General features: G+C 39.0%; 3 protein-coding genes across 14 annotated transcripts in view; 1 reads left to right on the top strand and 2 right to left on the bottom strand.

Annotated features, from left to right (window-relative positions):
• The window catches only part of slmapa (sarcolemma associated protein a), a 107,923-nt gene extending 101,487 nt beyond the window's left edge, over positions 1 to 6,436 (bottom strand). For all 12 annotated transcript variants that reach the window (XM_079844540.1, XM_079844529.1, XM_079844545.1 and 9 more), the window contains exon 1: positions 5,154 to 6,436. In XM_079844540.1, coding sequence (XP_079700666.1) covers positions 5,154 to 5,351 — 198 coding nt within the window. In that variant the 5' untranslated portion in view covers positions 5,352 to 6,436. The remainder of the gene's footprint in view (positions 1 to 5,153) is intronic.
• traf3ip2b (TRAF3 interacting protein 2b) overlaps positions 1 to 25,307 on the bottom strand; it is a 1,379,907-nt gene that overhangs the window by 87,619 nt on the left and 1,266,981 nt on the right. The window lies entirely within an intron of this gene.
• dennd6a (DENN/MADD domain containing 6A) overlaps positions 8,924 to 25,307 on the top strand; it is a 52,408-nt gene continuing 36,024 nt past the window's right edge. The window contains exons 1-3 of the mRNA XM_079844303.1: positions 8,924 to 9,252; positions 10,656 to 10,694; positions 10,779 to 10,821. Coding sequence (XP_079700429.1) covers positions 9,037 to 9,252; positions 10,656 to 10,694; positions 10,779 to 10,821 — 298 coding nt within the window. The 5' untranslated portion in view covers positions 8,924 to 9,036. The remainder of the gene's footprint in view (positions 9,253 to 10,655; positions 10,695 to 10,778; positions 10,822 to 25,307) is intronic.

Here is a 25,307-nt window from a genome sequence, read left to right as displayed (position 1 = left end):
CATTTTTAATAGAACGCTGCATTTGGCTTGCATCACTTGCATAGCGGTGCATTTAAGGTAAAGCATCCGTTCGAAAAATCGTGTCACAACATCACGTCCCGGTGTATACAGTGAACGCATGCTGAAATTATTGTTGCGTGGCTACATAAAAGTTTAAGCATATGTGATGCATTGCCACGATTAGTCTGACTGGCGCGCGAGAGAGAGAGGAGGGTGCATGCGTGTGTGTGTGTGTTACTGATTTTCTACTATCAGTTCTGCGCTGCTCTCCGCGCGCGATCTTCGCGCGAAAAGAGGTCTGCCTTCAGGGCGCGCGCTCGTTGTCAAAGACGCGACACGGCTCAACTCTCCGTGTCACAGAAAAAAGCTGAGCACTGAACGGATAAGTTTTCCGTATTGTTGTTTTTGAATAGTGCACAATCGCTTCAATGTTCAAACTGGCAAGGCTTTAAAAGCATTTACTTGACAAACTTTATGAGGACGAAAGTGAAAGCGATCTGGCTTCGGGGCTTGCGCGCGCCGCGTGTGTGTGTGTGTGGCAGCTATAAGAACGGTAATCAACTTACATAAACTGTGTAAAACATGCAGTTACTATAGTGATTCTGGGCATCTAGAATCTAAACTAAATTCAAAATGTATCACGCGCTATGGTGTGCTTCCTGAACATAGAACAGCGGTCCGTGTGAATCAGATCCTGCGCGTATAGTGCGCGTCATAGGAATTTAACGAGGCTTCGAGGCAGAGTTTTTGCCTCGAGGAATTTTTGTAATCGAGTTAATCGAGTAACTCGATGAATCGTTTCAGCCCTATAAAATACATTTTCAGTCTTTTTTCCTTTACAAAAGAAATATCTTAATAGAAACAAATATTGATGTGCATCTTCAGCAAAGTTTGCAGTACACGCTGCAATATTAATAAGATTATGAGTTTTGTTTCTTAGAAATGCACATTTGCCAGCTTGAGTTGGGATACAGATGTAAATGTATGCTTATTAACAAAAACAATAAATCTGTAAATATTTAAACTTTAAATATTCTGACTGTTTGAGTTAGGACTCTACTTTTATTCAAATGAGTCATCCACAGTCTCATACATTTAGATCATGATAACCATGTGTAAAACCACACATGCATATAAGCACCTCACTACCATTGTAAAATGTAACTATATAGTTATTTGTTATGAAAAACAGCCTGAATACTTTAATATAAATACAAATGCATAAATACAATAGCTTAAAGGGGGTCCTATAATGCACCTTTTTACAAGATGTAAAATAAGTCTCTGATGTGTGTGTGTGTGTGTATGTGAAGTTTTAGCTCAAAAACAGATAATTTTTGATAGCATGTTAAAATTGTCACTTTTTAAGGGTGAGCAAAAACAGTTTTTGCTGCAGTTTTTGTTTGTCCCTTTAAATGCAAATGAGCTGCTGTTTCCGGCCCCATTTCTAGAAGAGGGCGGAGCTTCAATTAAATTAAAAAGCGATTTCTGTAGAAGTAAATATCTTGTAAATATGTTGTTTATGCTCAAACAGCGACACTACACACTAACTAAAGTTAAAAAGGTGAAAACAGAATCAACCCACTTTTTGATAACAAAAATACTGTAATAATTACACTCTTAAAAAATGCTGAGTTACAAACAACCCAAAGTTGGGTTGAAAATGGACAAACCCAGCAATTGGGTTAAATGTTTGCTTAAAACAACCCAATTGCAGGGTTAAAACAACCCAATCGCTGGGTTAAAACAACCCAATTGCTGGGCTTGTCAATTTTCAACCCAACTTTGGGTTGTTTTTAACCCAGCATTTTTTAAGAGTGTAATTACAGTATTTTTGTTATCAAAAAGTGTAGTCAAAATGTTTTAACCCAGCGATTGGGTTGTTTTAACCCTGCAATTGGGTTGCTTTAAGCAAACATTTAACCCAATTGCTGGGTTTGTCCATTTTCAACCCAACTTTGGGTTGTTTTTAACCCAGCATTTTTTAGAGTGTATATTCCATTAATCCTTTAATACATCTCTACATTAATAATATTCTATATGAATATACCATGTTTCTGCCATAATTCAATAGTCCAGTTCAGGGGCGGACTGGCCATCTGGAGCACTGGGAGTTTTTCCAGTAAATCCATGATAAATGATGGTTATTTGTCGATTGAAAAGCCTTCTAACTGGATCGCTCGTGGCACATGATGTTTGTCAGTGCTGTTGAGAATGTCAGTGCTGCTTCATCTAGTGTAAATCACAGAGATATTCGGTTTTTTCCCTGAATTGAACTGCTTCTCAACACTGTTTAGTGGTCGTTTGATCGCTTTATCGCCCATCCCTACTTCACATTACACAAAATCTCTCTTTAACCACCCAAAGAGAACCAGTGCAGTGTGCTGGAGATATTCTGAAAGTGATGATAATAAGCTTGGGGGGAAACAAGTTATGTGCACTTTCAATGTCAAAAAGTAGAACAGTGAATTACCAGCATTAAACCAAAACACACACTAAGAGCACATTCCTGGATAGAATATGTTCTGCTGCTTTCAACAGGATTATTTTACACTTCCATTCACACAACGAGCAGCTAAAAACCCTGGACATCCAATTTCACAAGCCAAACCAGATTTAAGAGACATCATTTTAGATTTTCAACATCAACACACAGAGCATAGAAATGCCACAGCAATGTTTGACTCGTGTTTACCAGCAATGTCACGCATGATAGTCTCATCTGTTGCTGTAAAAACGCTCCGTCGTCACCTTTCACGAGAGATGTTATGGGTCAACATGACTGTGATAAAGCCTATTCTTTGGCAGCAGTTTTGGGATTATATTAATAAATAAGTATTATTATTGTATTCATTGTTTGGATTCATAAAGGATGTGAATGTAATGTAAAAAAAGGTTTGAGTCCACTTTAAGGTCCAGGTACAAGAGACTGTTTATTCTGTTCAATTTGGACACTGAAAACGGGATGGAGAATTTAACTTTAAAATGTACAATTTTCCCCAAAGAAGTTACTCTAATCTCACATGAACATCACAGTATAGATCAGAGATGCCCAAAACTGACCACAAGTGATCAAATAAATTAGAATTTCCGAGTAAAATCAAACAATCACAGTAGAAAGTATGGGCATCTCGGCTATAGATTATTTATAAAACACACACATTTTTATATATCAAATTATCTGGGCACTCAAGTCACACCTTGGACTAAAGTATGATTGTCAACGCAGTAGATAAAAGTATCGAAACCAGGTGTAATTTACTTACTTAAGCTAATAAAGGCATGCTTTAAGTTAGTGGTTTTCAACTATGGGGACCTAATAGGGGCCCTTAGCAAACTTACAAGGGCCACAGGATGACTTAGTTACTCAAATTAATTTGATTAATGCAATTCATTTTAATATTATTATGAATAAATTAAAATAATCTAACAATTTCGTTTTTTATTTTTATATACATTTTGAAATTGTCCTTTTTATATATATTTTTGTTTTGTTTTGTCATTTTTAGGGATGCCCTCATCAAACTTCCAAGGGCTACAGGATAACTAACGGTGCGTTCACACCAGCCGCGAATGAAGCGAATAAATCGTGCTTAGTAGTTCGACGCTTGAACATTTTGAGTTTACTCGCTTCATTCGCGCGTGACATTCACTTCACAACAGACGAAAATTCACGTCATGGGAGGAGCTTCTGCCAGCCGGCTCGTCTCGTTGTGAAATGGCCGACATGGATTGTTTTAAAATACGGCGAATAAGCTCAATTTGCCGGCTTTAACTAGATTGTAGTCTCAATAGGGTGAATTCAGGGTGACTGGGACACTTTTTCAAAGTCATCTCAAAGGCAAAAAGTGTCCCAGTCACCCTGAAATCACCCTATGTAGAGCTCACATTGAGTAAAGAGCATTTTCTACAATTTAGCAGACTGTCCGACCTCCTCACTGCACTTTCCCCCAAGCAAGATCCTTTTTATTCCTGTTTCTAAAAAGTATGAAGATGTATCGTACAGCTCCGGGTATCCACATATGATTTTGTCCTCATAGTTGTCACTACTAGAGCAAGCTTCTGATTGGTTAACGCGTTTTTGCATGGACTTAACATGTAAATCACTCACGCGAAATGCTTAATTTGCGTCTAGTGGGAACGCACCATTAAAGTTACTCAAATTAATGTATTAATATTCATGCAATTTTTTTTTATATTATTATTAATAAATTTAAATAATCCATTATATATATATATATATATATATATATATATATTTTTTTTTTTTGTAATTTATTTTTTTTTATTTTTGTGTAATTTTTAAGGATGCACCTATATGACATTTTGATACAATAATTCTTTATATTTGAAAGCCGATAACTGATATATTGGCCGATAAATCTAAATCCAAATGCTTATATAATTTTTGAGATGACATTTGTCATCTAACTTTATTTAATTTTGATCATTTTGAATAATTTTGATAATATGATAATCTTTGATAATAATTTTGAATATATAAAAATATGGCATTTTTGGCAGATACGATAATTCTTTATATTTGAAAGCTGATAACTGATATATTAGCCGATAAATCTAAATCCAAACGTTTATCTAATTTTTCAGAGCCTGATTACAAAAACAAAATCCTCATCTTTAAAAGCCATGTCCCAAGCACACAATTAAAGACAGACATGTTGCACTGAACTGTATTTTCCTTTTTGAAGTAATTCCAATCATATTTCAGCAAACCATCATGATGAACAGTGCACAGCTGAAGGAAATAATACATTATTTATCAGCTTTATTTTCTAATCAGGCTGATAACATAAAAAATGTAAACCGATATATATTGTCCATCCCAAGACATTTTCAAATGGAAACTCCCAGACTTTGTGAAAAGTAAAAAGCTTTGCATCATATTTTGCTATAATGCAATGACATTAATTGTGGCTTAGAATGTCTAAACACTCGTGGGTGGGGACCACTGTATGTATATAATCCTACTGTAGACAATTATGACAACCTGACAGAGACAGAAAAAAAATCTTAGTAAATCAAGACAGCTCCAGGATCATTTTTCATCTGCATGTCAAACAAGCAGTTGAATTCCGATCCGATCTGACCTGTTCTGCCTGAAGCAAAAGCTACTACAACAACACTTGACTTACCTTTCCTGTCTTGTGGTCGAACCACACCAGAGCGTGATTCCTGGACAACACCTTGCAGTCGAAGGTGGCGTTATTCTGGGCAGGGCGACACCGGGCCACGGAGCGCCCGATCTTGACCGGCTCATCCAGGTAGACATGGCGTTCCTGAAACGGGTGTGAATTCGGCCGGCAGGTGAACACGGCCAGCGCTGAAGGCATTGAGGATGGCTTGGGAGTGTCACTCCAACCAGAGACGAAAGACAGTGTTTCTTGATCCAGACTGACCTGTTGCTCCAATTCTTTTTAGTAAATTATCAGGGGACCAATGCACATTTAATACGAAAAACTCTGCTAAACCGACTACATAACGTCAACAAGACCTAGACACTATGTAGTTGACTTCTTGAGACCCCCATGATGCCAAACCAGCTGCCCAATTCCATACAAATCTGTGTTTTCTGGTGACAGTCCACAACTTTACACCTCTTTCCCTGCACAATTCATCCTCACCCCCTTTAACAACCATAGGCCTGCCCAATAAACAACCTGTTGGATCAATTAACCTGTACTCCCAGCAAAAATAACACTGTCCATTTGCGTTTCTAGATTAAGATGGCAGTGATAGATTCTAGATTAACGGGCACAAAACGCACTAATGTAACCCTAATGAAGATTATTAGTGCGAGTGGGTTTGTCTGAAGTATGCAAGACTGACCATCAACCCACCACTCCCCTAGACAGATCCGGCATTCAACATGGAAGCAAAAACCCAATTAACCTAACATTAAATGCAAGCGTTTCACTGTCAACAGATCACTATTAGGTATTAGAAACCGCTCGCGCGGAGGGTGTTTTCTTGCACAGAGCGTTAGCTGGCTAACTTCATATTAGCTCGTTAGCTTCGCTGAGGTAACGGTGGCCCTTTATCTTCCTCGTATCAAGCCGCCACTTTATAAATAACTCCCGAGTTGATTTATCCGGGGAAAACCAGGTATTGTTCGGTCTGTGGAACTTCACTACGCGGAGAATTTACGTAGATCCCGTACTAGCTCGCGAGCTCGATAACTAGCTTAGCTCGCTGAGAGACGCGAAAAATCCCCCAGAAAACAAACTCGTAAACGAATAAAGTCCGTGACACGATTCCGCGTTAAGCCATGGAGGCCTCCGCTCCCGGGGACAGTGAAAACGGGATGAAAAATCGCTGTGTGAGAGGGGATAATTGGAAGTAAGTCGTCCTCCCGAAGAGATACACACACACACACCGGCCACAAACCGCCGCGGGGCTCGCGCACCACCGAGAAAGTGGGCGGGGGATCTGCGATGACGCGTGCTGGGGGCGGGGCTGCTGTTTCCAGAGAAAAGGGTGACGTTATGGAGGCCCGATGATTAATAAAAAGGTAAATACATGTAAAAAATACGACTAAATGACTTGATAAAACAAATACAATTAATTTTGTAATGAAATTTAGTCCTGAATTATAGTTTTTGTATTACTTTTCTCGCTTTATTTATTGTTTTCTGTATTTATTTTTAATTTAATTTCCATTTAATATTTATTTTAAACTTTATTATTATATTAATTCTATTGTATTATTATTATTATCATCTATTTTATTATTATTATTCTATATAATTTTTTATTCTATTATTATATTTATTTCCACATGTATTTATTTATTTAAACATTTTTATTATACATATTTATTTTTGTATGACATTTTTGTCTCCATATTAGATGTTCAAATTATCACAACCTTTATGGTCTTTGTGAGGTGCAGTCCTGAATTATAGTTTTTGTATTACTTTTCTTACTTTATTAATTATTTTCTGTATTTATTTATAATTTCTATTTAATATTTATTTTTAAATTTATTATTATATTAATTATATTGTATTATTATTATTATTGTCTATTTTATTATTATTATTATTCTATATTCATTTTTATTCTATTATTATATTTATTTCCACATGTAATAGTTTTTGTATTACTTTTTCTCACTTTATTTATTATTTTCTGTATTTATTTTTTATTTATTTTTATTATTTAAATTTTGTATTTATTTTGAAGCATTTATTTATTCTTATTATATTTATTTCCACATGTATTTATTTATATATTTATTTATTTAAATCAAATTATTTATTTTTACAATTATTACAAATTTTTATTGAATTATTTATTTTTATTATTTAAAATTTTTAAAGCATTTATTTATAAATTATAAATACATTTATTATGTTTTTATATTTATTCTATCATTATTAGTATTCTATATTTCATTTTAATTCTATTATTATATTTATTTCCACATGTATTTATTTGTACATTTGTTTATTTTTTCAAAAATATATATATTTTTGTGTTACATTTTTGTCTCCATATTAGATGTTCTTTTTAAAATTATCACAACATTTATAAAAAAGTAAATTCTAAACCATCTTTGTGAGCTGCAGTCAGGAAATATATTTTTTTGTATTTTTTGTATTACTTTTTCACTTTATTTATTATATTTTTTTATTGAAAAAAAAAGTTTTAAGCGTTTATTTATTCTTATATTTATTCTATTCTTATTTTTATTCTATTTCTTATTCTATTCTATTTTATTTCCAAGTGTATTTATTTATTTAAAAAATATATATATTTATTTTTGTATAACATTTTTGTCTCCATATTAGATGTTCTTATTAAAAGTATCACGACCTTTATGAATATAGAGTAAATTCTAAACCATCTTTGTGAGGTGCATCCTACAATGCCACATTTCCCTCACTCTCTGGTCAAACATTTTCATTTAAAAAAAAAAATAAGTACATTATATGGCAAACTGAAGAGTGTTTACTTAATATTTATTGACCAAGTTCAAACGAGACAGCACAAAACAAATGCATATACTGACAAAATCAAAGTGTTTGCCAGGTGCTTCCTGCGCCAGCCTCCCAGTAAAAGTACAAGTTATTTATGGAGTTCAAAATCAACCCTGGAAAGTATTTTTGTTTCAGAAAGGAGATAAGGGTTTGAAAGCTAACCCCGCCCCCAGTCCCTCTGTTTGGACTAAATTACACTGAACATCTGTCATACCAAATAGAGCATGCCGATTTGACTCTAATGTCTTGCTCAGGCTAATCCAATTGCTTTGTCTTGCTTCTTATAATGTGACCCATAAGACGTAATTAAGTGATCACCGTTGGGACATCTCATGCAAGCAATGGTGTGATGTTTAAGACATTATAAGATGTTAAAGTGTCACATTTAGGCCACAGTATTAAATACATAACTAAAAAAATGTATACAGCCACAAAAACATATACAGCCACATACTTCATAAGACTTATAAAACCATATTTACGCCCCAAACCAAACCATATTTGAGCTCAAATTAAATTATCGGATTAAATAAATTACATTAAACATAATTATGCAAAGATTAAATTATGAGGAAAAATGTTTTTTAACAGTTGCATGGATACCAAAATCAATACCACAAGAACGAGAGGAATTACATAGTCACATTATTAACAATAACATACAAAATTCATACATTTCAGTGTTTTTATTCTCAGTGATTGTTATTCATTTATCATTTATAAAGTGTAAGAAATTTGGTTTGCAAATTTGGTTTTGGTTTATTTTATTCTAATAAAATAAATCATTGCATAATGTATTGTTCTAAAATGTCATTCTGAAAATAAAAAGAACATCAAAACACAAATATCTATCACCAGCACTGTGGCTGCGTGCGCGCTCCCGTACAAAGCTTGAGCTCACTCCTGACGTTAGCACGCTCTCCACGCAAGCTCCGCCCCTTTCATCCTGGACGTGTTTTATTTACAGCTCAAGTTCCTCCAGTTTTCATCAATAAACCGAGTCCGAACCCACCTGGGCTGAACTGAGGCTATCACCATGGCCTTTCAGGGGTCTGGGGAACTGGAAGATCAGCTCGAGGAGCCGGAAGACACGCTGAGAGTTTCTCCGGCGGAGGAAATGCCCGTCGATGGGCCTCCGGCGGTAGAAGAGCCGGAGCCGGAGCCGTTACTGCTGCCGTGGGACCGCTTCTCCACCTGGCTCCACTGCATCTGCGTGGTCGGCTTCGATCTGGAGCTCGGGCAAGCTGTGGAGGTACAGAAAACTATCATATTAGTGCTGTCTGTCCAGCTGTCATCTGTGGTTTGGCCTGCTAGCCGGCTAACTGTGTGGAAGTCAATGGAAAAACCTGCTAGCATCTGTGGCTATTGCTAACAAAAATAGTTGAGTCATCAAAAAGTGTGTGTTTATGTGTGTATAAGTCCTGTGAAATCGATTAATCGTTTAATTTATTAATAAAAGTGTCTTAACGTAATATATATGTCTGTACTGTGTAGAATTATTATGTATACAGACATACATACAGACACATGCATGCGTATATTTATATATATATATATATATGTATATATATATATATTAGGGCTGTCAAAAGATTAATCGCGATTAATCACATCCAAAATAAAAGTTTGTGTTTACATAATATATGTATGTGTACTCCGTTAATTATTATTTATATATAAATACACACACAAGCATGTATATATTTGAGAAAAAAAATATTATTTTTATATATAAAACATTTTATATATATATTATATATTATATAAATGTATATACAGTATATACATGCAAATATTTCTTAAATATATACATGAATGTGTGTGTATTTATATATAAATAATAATTAACAGAGTACAGACACATATATTATGTAAACACAAACTTTTATTTTGGATGCGATTAATCGCGATTAATCTTTTGACAGCCCTAATATATATATATATACAGATGGATGCTGAACCAGTGTAAGCAGTTCATTGGTGCTATGCCTGACCTTTTATGTTTTGATCAGTATGTCTGAAAGTTTTCAGTAGCTTTGAAACATTTGTGCATTAAACATATTCTTGTTTATTTGTGCCATTTCCTGATGTTATAATCTGATGTCTGTGTACACTATGTGTGTAATTTGTCTGACAGCTGTCATTGTCAAGGGTTTATCAGGACTATTATCTGTCCTGACTACTTTTTAGTGTGTCAATCTAAACATCAGTTGTCTAAACTAAGACACTCCTGTAGATGCTTAGAATAAAAAAAAAAAAACTGCATTTCTGTAGCTTAAACAGTAAATCATGGTGCTAGCAATGCCAAGGCCATGGGTTCGATTCCTAGGAAATGCACAAAGTGTATTTGTATGTGTCTGCCAAATGCATAAATGTAAATAAGATCTTAATCGTCCATACCTAAAGCTTGATTTGTGTGATTGAAAAAATGACCACAAAACATCTTATATAACCAAAGTAAAGGCAATTGTAAAAGGTGCTTTTAGCCCCAATGTGTCTCCTCTAAAGGCATCAGACTAATCACACTGAAGCATCTCAACAGTGGCCGGCTACCTGACTAACTACAACTACTATGTGCCATTTATGCATATGTTAGTGAAATGCCGTTTTAAAAATACAACATTCACATTTTCCATGTTATTCTTTCTATTGCAGGTGATCTACCCACACCACTCCAAACTCACTGAAAAAGAGGTACAAAAGCTTTCTGTTTTACATCATCCTGCTGGATTGAACTGTGTTGAGATATTGAGTGTTCCTTTGTTTCTCTCGTTTTAGAAAACAAGTATATGCTATCTGTCATTCCCAGACTCCAATTCAGGTAAAATTGCATTTTTTTCACTATGGCTTTCTTCCTGTTTCCATTGTACATAATGAACAGTTGATGCACAGATGTCATCACTTGTAGATTTGAACATGCATTGAACATCCTAAACTTTTACTCCCAGTTTCACAGATGAGCCTTAAAGGGATAGTTCACTTTAAAATGAAAATTAGCCCATGATTTACTCACCCTCAAGTCATCCTAGGTGTATATGACATTGTTCTTTCAGACGAACACAATCTGAGTTATATTAATAAATATCCTGGCTAATCCAAGCTTTATAATGGCAGTGAATGGCAGCCCAAAAATTGAAGCCAAAAAAGGTGCATGTATCCATCATATAACTGCTCCACACGGCTCAGGAGGGTTAATAAAGGCCTTCGGAAGCGAAGCGATGCGTTTGTGTGAGAAAAATATATTCAAATTTAACTAGGGATGATCATTTCGGTTAATTTTCCCGACCGACAACCGCCGCTCATTATCCGAATATTAACCGTTAAAGGGATAGTTCACCCAAAAATGAAAATTCTGTCATCATTCACTCACCCTCAAGTTGTTCCAAACCTGTATGAGTTTCTTTGTTCTGCTGAACACAAAAGATGATATTTTGAGGAATGTTTGTGACCAAGCAGAGAGAGCAACCATAGACTACCATAGTAGGGGAAAAAATACTATGGTAGTCAATGGTTACTCTCTCTGCTTGGTTAGAAACCTTCTTCAAAATATCATCTTTTGTGTTCAGCAGAACAAAGAAACTCACACAGGTTTGGAACAACTTGAGGGTGAGTGAATGATGACAGAATTTTCATTTTTGGGTGAACTATCCCTTTAACTGATAAGATTATAATATTGAATTGGCATTAAATAAAAATACAATTGACGAGTGTCTGTGACCCGTTAAAAATACTTTTTTCACAGGTTTATTTTACCGTGCAAACCGCAACAGAACAGATCAACAACAGAACCTGGATTCACACATTATCACATGTTCACGCACCTGCAGCGTTTCTGACAACAGAGAAAAACAGAATAAAATATAAATAAAAAGCATAAAATAAACAGGCCTACACTAAATATTTTTCACTAAATAATTAACAAATTATGACAAAACAAAAATACAACGAATCCGTTTGAAGCTTTGAAGAACCGGAATAGTTTTTTTTTTCGTCAAATAAAAATAGCTGGCCTACCTCAGCCCTCACCTTGTATGGTTAATATGGAAATACATCTAATTATTAAACTAAATTAACCATATAAAATAAATCACTGCTCTAATTACTGATCTAAAGCCCTCACTGTCACTGTATGATAATTGAAATGAACTGATGACATTTTTTCTCCAGAATGGCTAGACGGCTGAATAAAATTATGCTGCATTATTTTCCTGTTTAACACTGTAAAGCTGCTTTGAAACAATCTGCATTGTTAAAAGCGCTATATAAATAAAGTTGAAAATAAATAAATAATAAATAAAGCGCCTTGTCCGTTTGGGGATGTGTGGTTTATACTCGCCGTTGTGCTGTTCTTTGAAACAGAGACAGAGGGCGACTCGGAGTAATTGACCAATCGGTAAGCCCCTCCCCTCGAACGCAGATGAGCCAATAGCAGTTGAGTATCAGTTGCGCTGGGACCGGAACTCGGACATCTTTAGGTTTCAGCGCCATAGAGAAACATTGGAAAATCCGAAGCTCTCATCAGTTTGATGGTGTTTATGCTACAAAAACGCTAAAATGTCGTGCCTGAGGTACTGTAACACTGACTCCAGGGATCCTGAGAGGATTTTGTGTTTGTCAAACTCTCGTTAAGTTACGATTAAAGTCCCTGCTAACATACAAACCGTAATAACTAACTGTTCTCACGTCATGTAACACTGTAGGTCAAAAACATGAAGGTCAACATTTCAGTGCCTCTCCATATTAAACTGGTTATATGTAAATTAATTTCATTTTAGATATGTTTAAGGTCTACATTATCTGTCCTACTAAGGAGGACTCCTATTTTGATGGGTATTATAGTCTCCGGGTAACGAAAGAAAGAGCTTGCACGCAGTTTATCGGAGTTGTTTTGCAGATACAAAGTTTACCAGTTATTAACTGCACCCTTGAAAAGGCATACGGTCTGTGTATATGTTTGTTTACTGTTAGTTGTTTGAGTGTTTTTGTGTAATTTGCTGTGTGTGTTAATGGTAATGCAACGGAGAGAGAGAGTTTGTGAATGAGACGTTAATGCGCACTTCTTATGCTTTGTTTGTTCAGCTCTTACGATGATTTTTTTGGAGTGAATAACGATGCAATAAACTTGATAAACCATCAGTTAAGTTTGGCCATCATTCGGACGGGATTTACGCTACAATCTGTGTCCTAAAACATCTCGGGATAAGGTTTTCACACTGACAGCTGTACATTGTAAGATATAGCAACTCCGTTGGTTTGTCCGAGTTAGCAACAGTAACTAAGGAGGGCGGGGCTTACCGATAGGTCAATTGTTCTATCAACCATCAGGAAACAGCGGCGACAAGAACTTACGTGACTATGTTTACTTTAGTAAACTTTACCAAAACCACACTACGAAAAGCTTTAAAAATCGCTTCAGATGGCGCTGATGACCCAGGAATCCAGAGATAACGCCTCGCTAGAGTGGCCAGCCTCGGGAAGCGTCTTTCATTTGCTTTCCACCAGTCAGGAGCTTGTACTACAGCTCTATTTTAATACTGCGTAGCATATTTCGCAAGGAACTTCGTCGCCCTTTCTGTCGAAATGATCCCACACAGAAGGCCAAATCATTTTCTATTGCTTCATTTTGCGAAATATCTCTGTAGGCACGTGTGGTTGCGCCCCGTGAGTTACCATGCAGCAAACGAACAAACTAGAAACTTTTTTTAATAATAATTTAAAAAAAAACACTTTTAAAGGGGTCATATAATGCCATTTTTGTACAAGTTAATATGATTCTTTAGTGTCTGATTGAAAAGTTTGTAATATACTTTAATTTAAAATTCTCATTAGTATTGTAAGAAAACACTAATTTTACCTGGTCAAAAACAGCTCTGTTTTCCGCAAGCCATTTCAGTGCATGTGACTTTAAATGATAATGAGCTTTGCTCACTCCGCCCCTCTGCTCTGTGGCGCGTTTTGACACAACACACGTGGAGTGTTGCCTTGACAACAGTTAAGGGTATGTTTTGGAGAAATGGCAACGGGAGTCTCTGAGGACACAATTTGAACCAGAGTCGGACCTGGAACAAGATGCCGGCCCCAACGAAGTTCGACAATAAGGTTTCTTACGTTTATAACGTTTCTGAATGGTTGGTTAACGTAATGTCACTTTGATCTATCTTTGTACTGGCAGGGTAGCGTTAGCGTAGTGAGATACGAATGCTATGTGTTTACTGATGTATACGTTAGTTCATTGTTACCACGTTAACTCTATAACCAGCGGACACAGTTTGTAATAACCATAACGCGTTGTTATTTATAAACGTGGGATTATGAAGTATATTGAGAACGTCATACACAGAAAGCATGCCGTAATGTAACTTACCCTGTAAACTTTAGCCGCATTCATCGTGAAGCGTGCAAGCGATTTGCAAAGATTAATATAAAGGTTTATAAAACATTACACTCACTTCTTCTGGAGGTGCAGCAGGAACACGAATAGTTGGTAGCGATCCTTTTTTTAGGAGCAGCTTCTTAGCAAAACCTGCTTTATACTGACCCTTGTTTATAAAGCAGTCTGCTGAGAAATGATTCGCGCAAACATGAAAGCATTGACGTTGATCGGGGGAAATATTCCCTTCGAAAACAAAAATCAGCCACTGCGTCTTCAGCGGTTCGGATTTAGGACTATCAAAATGACTGCTGTGTTCGTTATTACACCCAAGAACAGAACACCACAATCGCTTAGACGCCATTCTGCTCCAGCGTATCAACAATGGCGGACTGATGACAGCTCGCTCAGGGCGGGTCTGTGTTGAAACGCTGCTGTCAATCAACAATCGTGGGATGGGCGTACACCGTGTAACGTCACACGGTCAGACGGCTCGATTTGAGACAGGGGAAAACATATAATGAGATTAAAAAAAAACACTGGATGGATTTTTATCATTATAGGATGGTTGTGTACAGGCACTGCCAACACACATTTCCATACAATCAACTTGTAAAAGAGCATGTACCATTATATGACCCCTTTAAACCGTTTACCTGATAGTATTAATCGGTCAAAATTCGTAATTTTGGTAAACAGTTAAATGGTCAATATGAGCATCCCTATATTTAACACACAAAGTACAATATCTAGCTTCCGGCGGACCACCTTCTGTATTCAAGTTACGAAAAAAACATAACTTGTGATGCATGGCGTCAGACGTAGCGTAAGCATTTTGAACTGCGAGAGGCGTTACACTTTCTGCGTAAGTTGAATACGGAAGCCGATCTGGATTTAGTTCAGTTAGAGAACAGACACTGGAATTAAAAACTGAACGTGTCTGCTCAATACAGCACGAGCCGAACGAGAGTCAATCTCATTCATCACGAGAGCAAACAGCTGACGTTGCGGAAGATGCGGTTTCAAAGCGAAATCTAAAAGCGCCTACTTAAGTGAGTTTGTCACTGTACCGTGTTGTTGTTGTGTTTTTTATTAAGAATAATAGGCTAATGAACCCACAATTCAACAGGGGCGTCGCACCCGTGGGGACACTTTTCCCGGTGAGAGGGTTCAACACCCACACTTTTTCTGCAGTTTTCCCGCGGTTTTGCACAAACGCTTTAGGGATGCCACAATTCTCATTATAATATTAAACCGTTCGGTACAGCATTCACGGTTCAATACGCGCTTGTGAATTGCGTTGTTTATTTTGTTTTGTTTTTGCAGTGTGCCTGTGAGTCTACGCGCTGATATGAGCAAATATCCAATCCCTATACACAGTGCTAGACACGCTTGCAGTGCTGGTGTCAGAGAGTTATACTCACAGAACACTATAGTTATTCACAATCATGAAAGTTCATTATTTGCATGCGTTTTAAAGCCTTGCCGGTTATTCGCGTGCTTATGCACCGTTTTAACGCGCAGAGCGCGCGCACTAAAAGCCTGTCAAACAGTTGATTACTGGACTAAGTCGTCTTACTGTGCTAATACTGTCAAATACACACAAGGTTAACATAAACACAGTCGGTTATGTGTAAAGTGAAAGTAAAATCGGAGTATATTAGATGCACGTCTTAAATTGACAGCAGTGCAGCCTATAGTGAACACGCTGTCCTTAAAGGGACAGTTCACCTCTAAAATTCTGTCATTATTTACTCACTCTAATGTTGTTCCAAACCTGTATTCATTTCTCCTGTTAACACAGACAGCTGGTAGCTTTTGACTTCCATATTATTTCCTACTATGGGGACTTTAATGTTAATAAAACTACAAAAGACATAGAAAAGCACTCTCTGTTCTTGACTGAAAAACATTAATACAGTAGCTTTAATAAGAATCAGTGTATATTTTATAGTGAAGTCTATGTAGTGTTTTATTTTTACATTTATTCATTAAATTTCATACTTCAATGCTGCTGTACAGCTCTGAGCTGCCAGTGTAATTCTTTATATATATTTTTTATATTATACTATACACTAGGAATGTGTACAAGTTTTTTTTAAGTAAAGTTTTAAGTTTAAGTAAGGTTTTTCAAGTCTTTTAAGTAAAATAAAAATGTAGCATTTTTTTTTTAGCATTTAGCATCTTTCTGTTCCCGTCGCCTAAGAATAGAATAGCAAAAAACTGATGTGACTAGCCATCAGAACCCAACCGAACACCGTGGTTAAAAAAACCCAAAGTATATATATATATATATATATCTTGTATGTTATATCTTTTGTACCCTTCTGTCATTGTATTCATCGTTTTTATTGTTAACAAACAAACCACATCCATCCCCCACACTTTTGAAAAGCTTGCTACGCCTCTGCAATTCAAGCAATCCACTTCAGGATTTGGTGCTAATTCTAAACCAACACTAGAATGAGCTCGGCCTCACAGTCATTCATTCACAGCCTCAGTCATTCCCAGTGCGTGTTCAGTTCATGCCCATGGAAGCTTAACTTTCATAGGAATTCATTGAAAACACTCGCTTTGCTCCGCACCGCTCCATTATGAATGTCCGAGCGGCCGTGTGCATTTACATTCTGTGAGTGAGATCCCTCCCCTATGGGCGGGTTGAAAACATGCAGAACTAACTCTTTCTACTGGCTGTAGTCTCTAGCCTTTTTTAAACCCCCCCGGAGCCGTGTGGAGTACGTTTATTGTGGATAAATGCACTTTTATGCGCTTAATATAACTCCGATTGTATCCGTCTGAAAGAAGAATGTCATAAACACCTAGGATGGCTTGAGGGTGAGTAACTACATTTTTCAACTAAATATTGAAATAAATCTAATTATTAAACTAAATTAACCATATAAACTAAATTACTGCTCTGATTACTGATCTAAAGCCCACACTGTCACTGTATGATAATTGAAATGAACTGATGAAATTTTTTCTCCAGAATGGCTAGACGGCTGAATAAAATTATGCTGCATTATTTTCCTGTTTAACACTGTAAAGCTGCTTCAAAACAATCTGCATTGTTAAAAGCGCTATATAAATAAAGTTGACTTGACTTGACGTGAGTAAATCATGGGCTAATTTTCTTTTTTGGGTGAACTATCCCTTTAAGGCTAGTCCTAGACTACTATGCATGTTTGAGCTGTTTGTTTGTCAGTGTGAATGTTTTTTCTAAGGTTTATAAAAGCTACTTAAATGTCCTAATTGAACTGCCCTGTCTGTGAAACCAGGCCTTAATGTTTTGACTGTGGAAAGTTCAGTAGATAACACAGTGAACGCTGAAAGCTAATAGAAAGGAAGTTTATTGCGTCATGAAGTCAGAACTGTGTGCTTTCTGATATATGAGCATTTTCAGGGTCTTTGTATTTTACAGTGCAGTTCAGAGATTTCTTCTCTCAGTGATTTTATTCATGTATTTTTAAAACTGTTGTGATTAAGCAATGCTGTTGTACTATGTGCGTGTTTTCCTACGGTTAAGGTTTGATCTAGAGGATTGTAATTCATCTGAGTGAGTACTATGACCTGTGGTCTTACTCTAATGTGTGTGGGATGAGAGCTCGACATCCTCCCTCTCCAGAAAGCACATGCATATTCAGAAAGGAACTCGCAGCGTGGGTTGTGGAGTGCTTTCTGACTGTTGCGGATTAGAGATATTAATGGACCCTCACTGGGTAGGTCAATATGTGTGATCATGCATTTGTAACCGATGCTCTGTAACCGTATATATTTTGCTGTGTTTACTAGTGTTACCGAATAAGGTCAATATTAATGAATCACCCTGTCGACCTTGAGTTGAGATGCTTCTGATGCTCCTCACATCTTATGCTAACAGCTTGCAGTTGTGTTGTTCTTTAACTTTTCCCCCTATATATATGTGATTTGAGAGCTGTGGCAGAGGGGAAGATAATCAATGAATAATGCCATACGTTTATCAGTGTTCCTCATAATAACATAATTTTGACACGCACAGCATTATTCAGTGTTTTGATGTAATTTCCACTCAAACAGGAAAACAGGGCAGGACATATCGAACCGAAATAGCCAATGGAGTTTCGTTTATATCACAACTCAGAGCTGTTGAGCTCAGTAAAGCCACAGTTTCTCCTCCTAATCTCCTCCATATCGCTTTAAAATATCATTATGTGCAGAATTCATATTATCCGTTTTCTGGTCTGCGCCGTCTCAATCACATGATCCGCTCTGTGCTGTCGTGTCACTGTCTGATCGTTCCCTATCCCCTATATAGCACACTCTCTGATCGTTCCCTGTCCCCTATATAGCACACTCTCTGATCGTTCCCTATCCCCTATATAGCACACTCTCTGATCGTTCCCTGTCCCCTATATAGCACACTCTCTGATCGCTCCCTATCCCCTGTATAGCACACTCTCTGATCGCTCCCTATCCCCTGTATAGCACACTCTCTGATCGTTCCCTATCCCCTATATAGCACACTCTATGATCGTTCCCTATCCCCTGTATAGCACACTCTATGATCGTTCCCTATCCCCTGTATAGCACACTCTCTGATCGTTCCCTATCCCCTATATAGCACACTCTCTGATCGTTCCCTATCCCCTGTATAGCACACTCTATGATCGTTCCCTATCCCCTGTATAGCACACTCTCTGATCGTTCCCTATCCCCTATATAGCACACTCTCTGATCGTTCCCTATCCCCTATATAGCACACTCTCTGATCGTTCCCTGTCCCCTATATAGCACACTCTCTGATCGTTCCCTGTCCCCTATATAGCACACTCTCTGATCGTTCCCTGTCCCCTATATAGCGCACTCTCTGATCGTTCCCTATCCCCTATATAGTGCACTCTCTGATCGTTCCCTGTCCCCTATATAGCACACTCTCTGATCGTTCCCTATCCCCTATATAGTGCACTCTCTGATCGTTCCCTGTCCCCTATATAGCACACTCTCTGATCGTTCCCTATCCCCTATATAGCACACTCTCTGATCGTTCCCTGTCCCCTATATAGCACACTCTCTGATCGTTCCCTATCCCCTATATAGCACACTCTCTGATCGTTCCCTATCCCCTATATAGCACACTCTATGATCGTTCCCTATCCCCTGTATAGCACACTCTATGATCGTTCCCTATCCCCTGTATAGCACACTCTCTGATCGTTCCCTATCCCCTATATAGCACACTCTCTGATCGTTCCCTATCCCCTGTATAGCACACTCTATGATCGTTCCCTATCCCCTGTATAGCACACTCTCTGATCGTTCCCTATCCCCTGTATAGCACACTCTCTGATTGTTCCCTATCCCCTATATAGAGCACTGTCTGATCGTTCCCTATCCCCTATATAGCGCACTCTCTGATCGTTCCCTATCCCCTATATAGCACACTCTCTGATCGTTCCCTGTCCCCTATATAGCACACTCTCTGATCGTTCCCTATATAGAGCACTGTGATCGTTCCCTATCCCCTGTATAGCACACTCTATGATCGTTCCCTATCCCCTGTATAGCACACTCTCTGATCGTTCCCTATCCCCTATATAGCACACTCTCTGATCGTTCCCTATCCCCTGTATAGCACACTCTATGATCGTTCCCTATCCCCTGTATAGCACACTCTCTGATCGTTCCCTATCCCCTGTATAGCACACTCTCTGATTGTTCCCTATCCCCTATATAGCACACTCTCTGATCGTTCCCTGTCCCCTATATAGAGCACTGTCTGATCGTTCCCTATCCCCTATATAAAACACTCTCTGATCGTTCCCTATCCCCTATATAGCACACTCTCTGATCGTTCCCTGTCCCCTATATAGCACACTCTCTGATCGTTCCCTATATAGAGCACTGTGATCGTTCCCTATCCCCTATATAGAGCACTGTCTGATCGTTCCCTATCCCCTATATAGTGCACTCTCTGATCGTTCCCAATCCCCTATATAGCACACTCTCTGATCGTTCCCTATCCCCTATATAGCACACTCTCTGATCGTTCCCTGTCCCCTATATAGTGCACTGTCTGATTGTTCCCTATATAGAGCACTGTCTGATCGTTCCCTGTCCCCTATATAGTGCACTGTCTGATTGTTCCCTATATAGAGCACTGTCTGATCGTTCCCTGTCCCCTATATAGTGCACTGTCTGATCGTTCCCTATATAGTGCACTGTCTGATCGTTCCCTATATAGTGCACTGTCTGATCGTTCCCTATATAGAGTACTGTCTGATCGTTCCCTATCCCCTATATAGAGCACTGTCTGATCGTTCCCTATCCCCTATATAGAGCACTGTCTGATCGTTCCCTATCCCCTATATAGAGCACTGTCTGATCGTTCCCTATCCCCTATATAGAGCACTGTCTGATCGTTCCCTGTCCCCTATAAAGTGCACTGTCTGATCGTTCCCTATCCCCTATATAGAGCACTGTCTGATCGTTCCCTATCCCCTTTATAGAGCACTGTCTGATCGTTCCCTGTCCCCTATAAAGTGCACTGTCTGATCGTTCCCTATCCCCTATATAGAGCACTGTCTGATCGTTCCCTGTCCCCTATATAGTGCACTGTCTGATCGTTCCCTATATAGCACACTGTCTGATCGTTCCTTATCCCCTATATAGCGCACTGTCTGATCGTTCCCTATCCCCTATATAGTGCACTGTCTGATCGTTCCCTATCCCCTATATAGTGCACTCTCTGATCGTTCCCCTATCCCCTATATAGTGCACTGTCTGATCGTTCCCTGTCCCCTATAAAGTGCACTGTCTGATCGTTCCCTATCCCCTATATAGTGCACTCTCTGATCGTTCCCCTATCCCCTATATAGTGCACTGTCTGATCGTTCCCTGTCCCCTATATAGTGCACTGTCTGATCGTTCCCTGTCCCCTATATAGTGCACTGTCTGATCGTTCCCTATATAGAGCACTGTTTGATCGTTCCCTATCCCCTATATAGCGCACTGTCTGATCGTTCCCTATCCCCTATAAAGTGCACTGTCTGATCGTTCCTTATCCCCTATATAGCGCACTGTCTGATCGTTCCCTATCCCCTATATAGTGCACTGTCTGATCGTTCCCTATCCACTATATAGTGCACTCTCTGATCGTTCCCCTATCCCCTATAAAGTGCACTCTCTGATCGTTCCCTGTCCCCTATAAAGTGCACTCTCTGATCGTTCCCCTATCCCCTATAAAGTGCACTGTTTGATCGTTCCCTATCCCCTATATAGCACACTGTCTGATCGTTCCTTATCCCCTATATAGTGCACTCTCTGATCGTTCCCTATCCCCTATATAGTGCACTCTCTGATCGTTCCCCTATCCCCTATATAGTGCACTGTCTGATCGTTCCCTGTCCCCTATATAGTGCACTCTCTGATCGTTCCCTGTCCACTATAAAGTGCACTGTCTGATCGTTCCCTGTCCACTATAAAGTGCACTGTCTGATCGTTCCCTATCCCCTATAAAGTGCACTGTCTGATCGTTCCCTGTCCCCTATATAGTGCACTCTCTGATCGTTCCCTGTCCACTATAAAGTGCACTGTCTGATCGTTCCCTATCCCCTATAAAGTGCACACTGATCGTTCCCTGTCCCCTATAAAGTGCACTGTCTGTTCGTTCCCTATCCCCTATATAGTGCACTCTCTGATCGTTCCCTGTCCACTATATAGTGCACTCTCTGATCGTTCCCTGTCCACTATAAAGTGCACTGTCTGATCGTTCCCTATCCCCTATAAAGTGCACTCTGATCGTTCCCTGTCCCCTATAAAGTGCACTGTCTGATCGTTCCCCTATCCCCTATATAGTGCACTGTCTGATCGTTCCCTGTCCCCTATATAGTGCACTCTCTGATCGTTCCCTGTCCACTATAAAGTGCTCTGTCTGATCGTTCCCTATCCCCTATAAAGTGCACTGTCTGATCGTTCCCTGTCCCCTATATAGTGCACTCTCTGATCGTTCCCTGTCCACTATATAGTGCACTCTCTGATCGTTCCCTGTCCACTATAAAGTGCACTGTCTGATCGTTCCCTATCCCCTATAAAGTGCACTCTGATCGTTCCCTGTCCCCTATAAAGTGCACTGTCTGATCGTTCCCCTATCCCCTATATAGTGCACTGTCTGATCGTTCCCTGTCCCCTATATAGTGCACTCTCTGATCGTTCCCTGTCCACTATAAAGTGCACTGTCTGATCGTTCCCTATCCCCTATAAAGTGCACTCTGATCGTTCCCTGTCCCCTATAAAGTGCACTGTCTGATCGTTCCCCTATCCCCTATATAGTGCACTGTCTGATCGTTCCCTGTCCCCTATATAGCACACTCTCTGATCGTTCCCTGTCCACTATAAAGTGCTCTGTCTGATCGTTCCCTATCCCCTATAAAGTGCACTCTGATCGTTCCCTGTCCCCTATAAAGTGCACTGTCTGATCGTTCCCTATCCCCTATATAGTGCACTCTCTGATCGTTCCCTGTCCACTATAAAGTGCACTGTCTGATTGTTCCGTGTCCACTATAAAGTGCACTGTCTGATCGTTCCCTATCCCCTATATAGTGCACTCTCTGATCGTTCCCTGTCCACTATAAAGTGCACTGTCTGATTGTTCCGTGTCCACTATAAAGTGCACTCTCTGATCGTTCCCTGTCCCCTATATAGTGCACTCTCTGATCGTTCCCTGTCCACTATAAAGTGCACTGTCTGATTGTTCCGTGTCCACTATAAAGTGCACTGTCTGATCGTTCCCTATCCCCTATATAGTGCACTCTCTGATCGTTCCCTGTCCACTATAAAGTGCACTGTCTGATTGTTCCGTGTCCACTATAAAGTGCACTCTCTGATCGTTCCCTGTCCCCTATATAGTGCACTCTCTGATCGTTCCCTGTCCACTATAAAGTGCACTCTCTGATCGTTCCCTGTCCCCTATATAGTGCACTCTCTGATCGTTCCCTGTCCACTATAAAGTGCACTGTCTGATTGTTCCGTGTCCACTATAAAGTGCACTCTCTGATCGTTCCCTGTCCCCTATATAGTGCACTCTCTGATCGTTCCGTGTCCACTATAAAGTGCACTCTCTGATCGTTCCCTATCCCCTATATAGTGCACTCTCTGATCGTTCCCTGTCCACTATAAAGTGCTCTGTCTGATCGTTCCCTATCCCCTATAAAGTGCACTCTGATCGTTCCCTATCCCCTATAAAGTGCACTGTCTGATCGTTCCCTATCCCCTATATAGTGCACTCTCTGATCGTTCCCTGTCCACTATAAAGTGCACTGTCTGATTGTTCCGTGTCAACTATATAGAGCACTGTCTGATCGTTCCCTATCCCCTATAAAGTGCACTCTGATTGTTCCCTGTCCCCTATAAAGTGCACTGTCTGATCGTTCCCTATCCACTATTTAGTGCACTGTCTGATCGTTCCGTGTCCACTATATAGTGCACTCTCTGATCGTTCCCTATCCCCTATAAAGTGCACTCTGATCGTTCCCTGTCCCCTATAAAGTGCACTGTCTGATCGTTCCCTATCCCCTATATAGTGCACTCTGATTGTTCCCTGTCCCCTATAAAGTGCACTGTCTGATCGTTCCCTATCCCCTATATAGTGCACTCTGATTGTTCCCTGTCCCCTATAAAGTGCACTGTCTGATCGTTCCCTATCCACTATTTAGTGCACTATGTACCATAGAAAATAGTAAATGTGTGAACAAGTGACCAAAATCAGCTGCAGCTTAAGTGTCTATTTATAATGTAGGGGCGGGGCTTCAGATACTAGAGAGCATTTGATTGGATGGAAAATCTGAAGTGCAGAGTGATGTCATCAAAATCACTGATCCTTATTGGCGGAAGTGAAAGACTAAGTTTTGAACACTTATATCTTCTAATTGAGAATTGTCATTGTGTTGGAGCACCCTCGCTCATAGATAACAACAGTAAGATTAACACTTTCATACTAAAGGACAATAAACTTCCATTTTGATTTCATGGGGACTTTAAAACTCATTGGCCACAGCTAATAATTATAAAAAATTTTACGTAAATAATTAGTTTTAATGTTTTGCTTTTTATGTTGGCAACTTTGCTCTAACAATAGCACTCAGCAGCAGCAGCAGCAGCAGCATTGGTCAGTCCTATTAATAGAGCGGTCAGTGTTGTTTTCCACAGTATCAGCTGTGATTAAAAATGGCATCTCTGATCTTCACACATTCAGCTCGTGTTCATTTAGTTCGCAACAAACTTGGGTTATTAATAGCGATGAGGTACAAACGAGGAGGAACAGGATTTGAAGATTACTGGACAGTCCAGTTAATAACTTTGTAAATACGCAGGCGGTCTTATCCTGGATGTGTGTGTGTTTGAGTCTCCTGGTGTGATATTGATCCTGTTCTCGTCTTTCTGAAACGGGAGAACCCGATGTATGAGCAGATACCCTATATCCCATCATTCTACTCACTTCAGCTCGCGTGCTATACACTATCTTACAGGATGTAGCGTGTCTTGTTGAAAGCACAAATGCGTATCATATTTTACGAGCTAGTGAAAGGCAGTTTTATCATATCGATAGTTCAGCAGAAAATCTGGATGAGCAACATTTAAAGATGTGGCTTTAATTGTAGTCTGTTTGCAAGCAGGGCTCTTAAAGGGATTGTTTAATATACAGTATCTGTGCAGATGTCTTACACACACATTAGTGTTTTCACCACAAAAAAGTGCCACTGTCTCCGTTTTTTCTGTTTCTTCATGTAATCACAAACTGACTCGATGATGGTGAGATCCGATCATGCCGGCTGTTGTCCTTCTGCATGCAGAAATCTCACTGGATTATTACAAATAATAGCTAAATAAATGTTTGGAAATGCAAACAGATATTTCCCTCTGACACACTACAGCAAAATATAATGAAAATACTAACGTGCCCA

This window comes from Gobio gobio (genome assembly GCF_949357685.1).
Source record: "Gobio gobio genome assembly, chromosome: 19".
In the NCBI taxonomy this organism is placed as follows: Eukaryota; Metazoa; Chordata; class Actinopteri; order Cypriniformes; family Gobionidae; genus Gobio; species Gobio gobio.
Note: the sequence above shows the minus strand (reverse complement) of the source record. Positions and strands in the feature narration are given on the sequence as shown.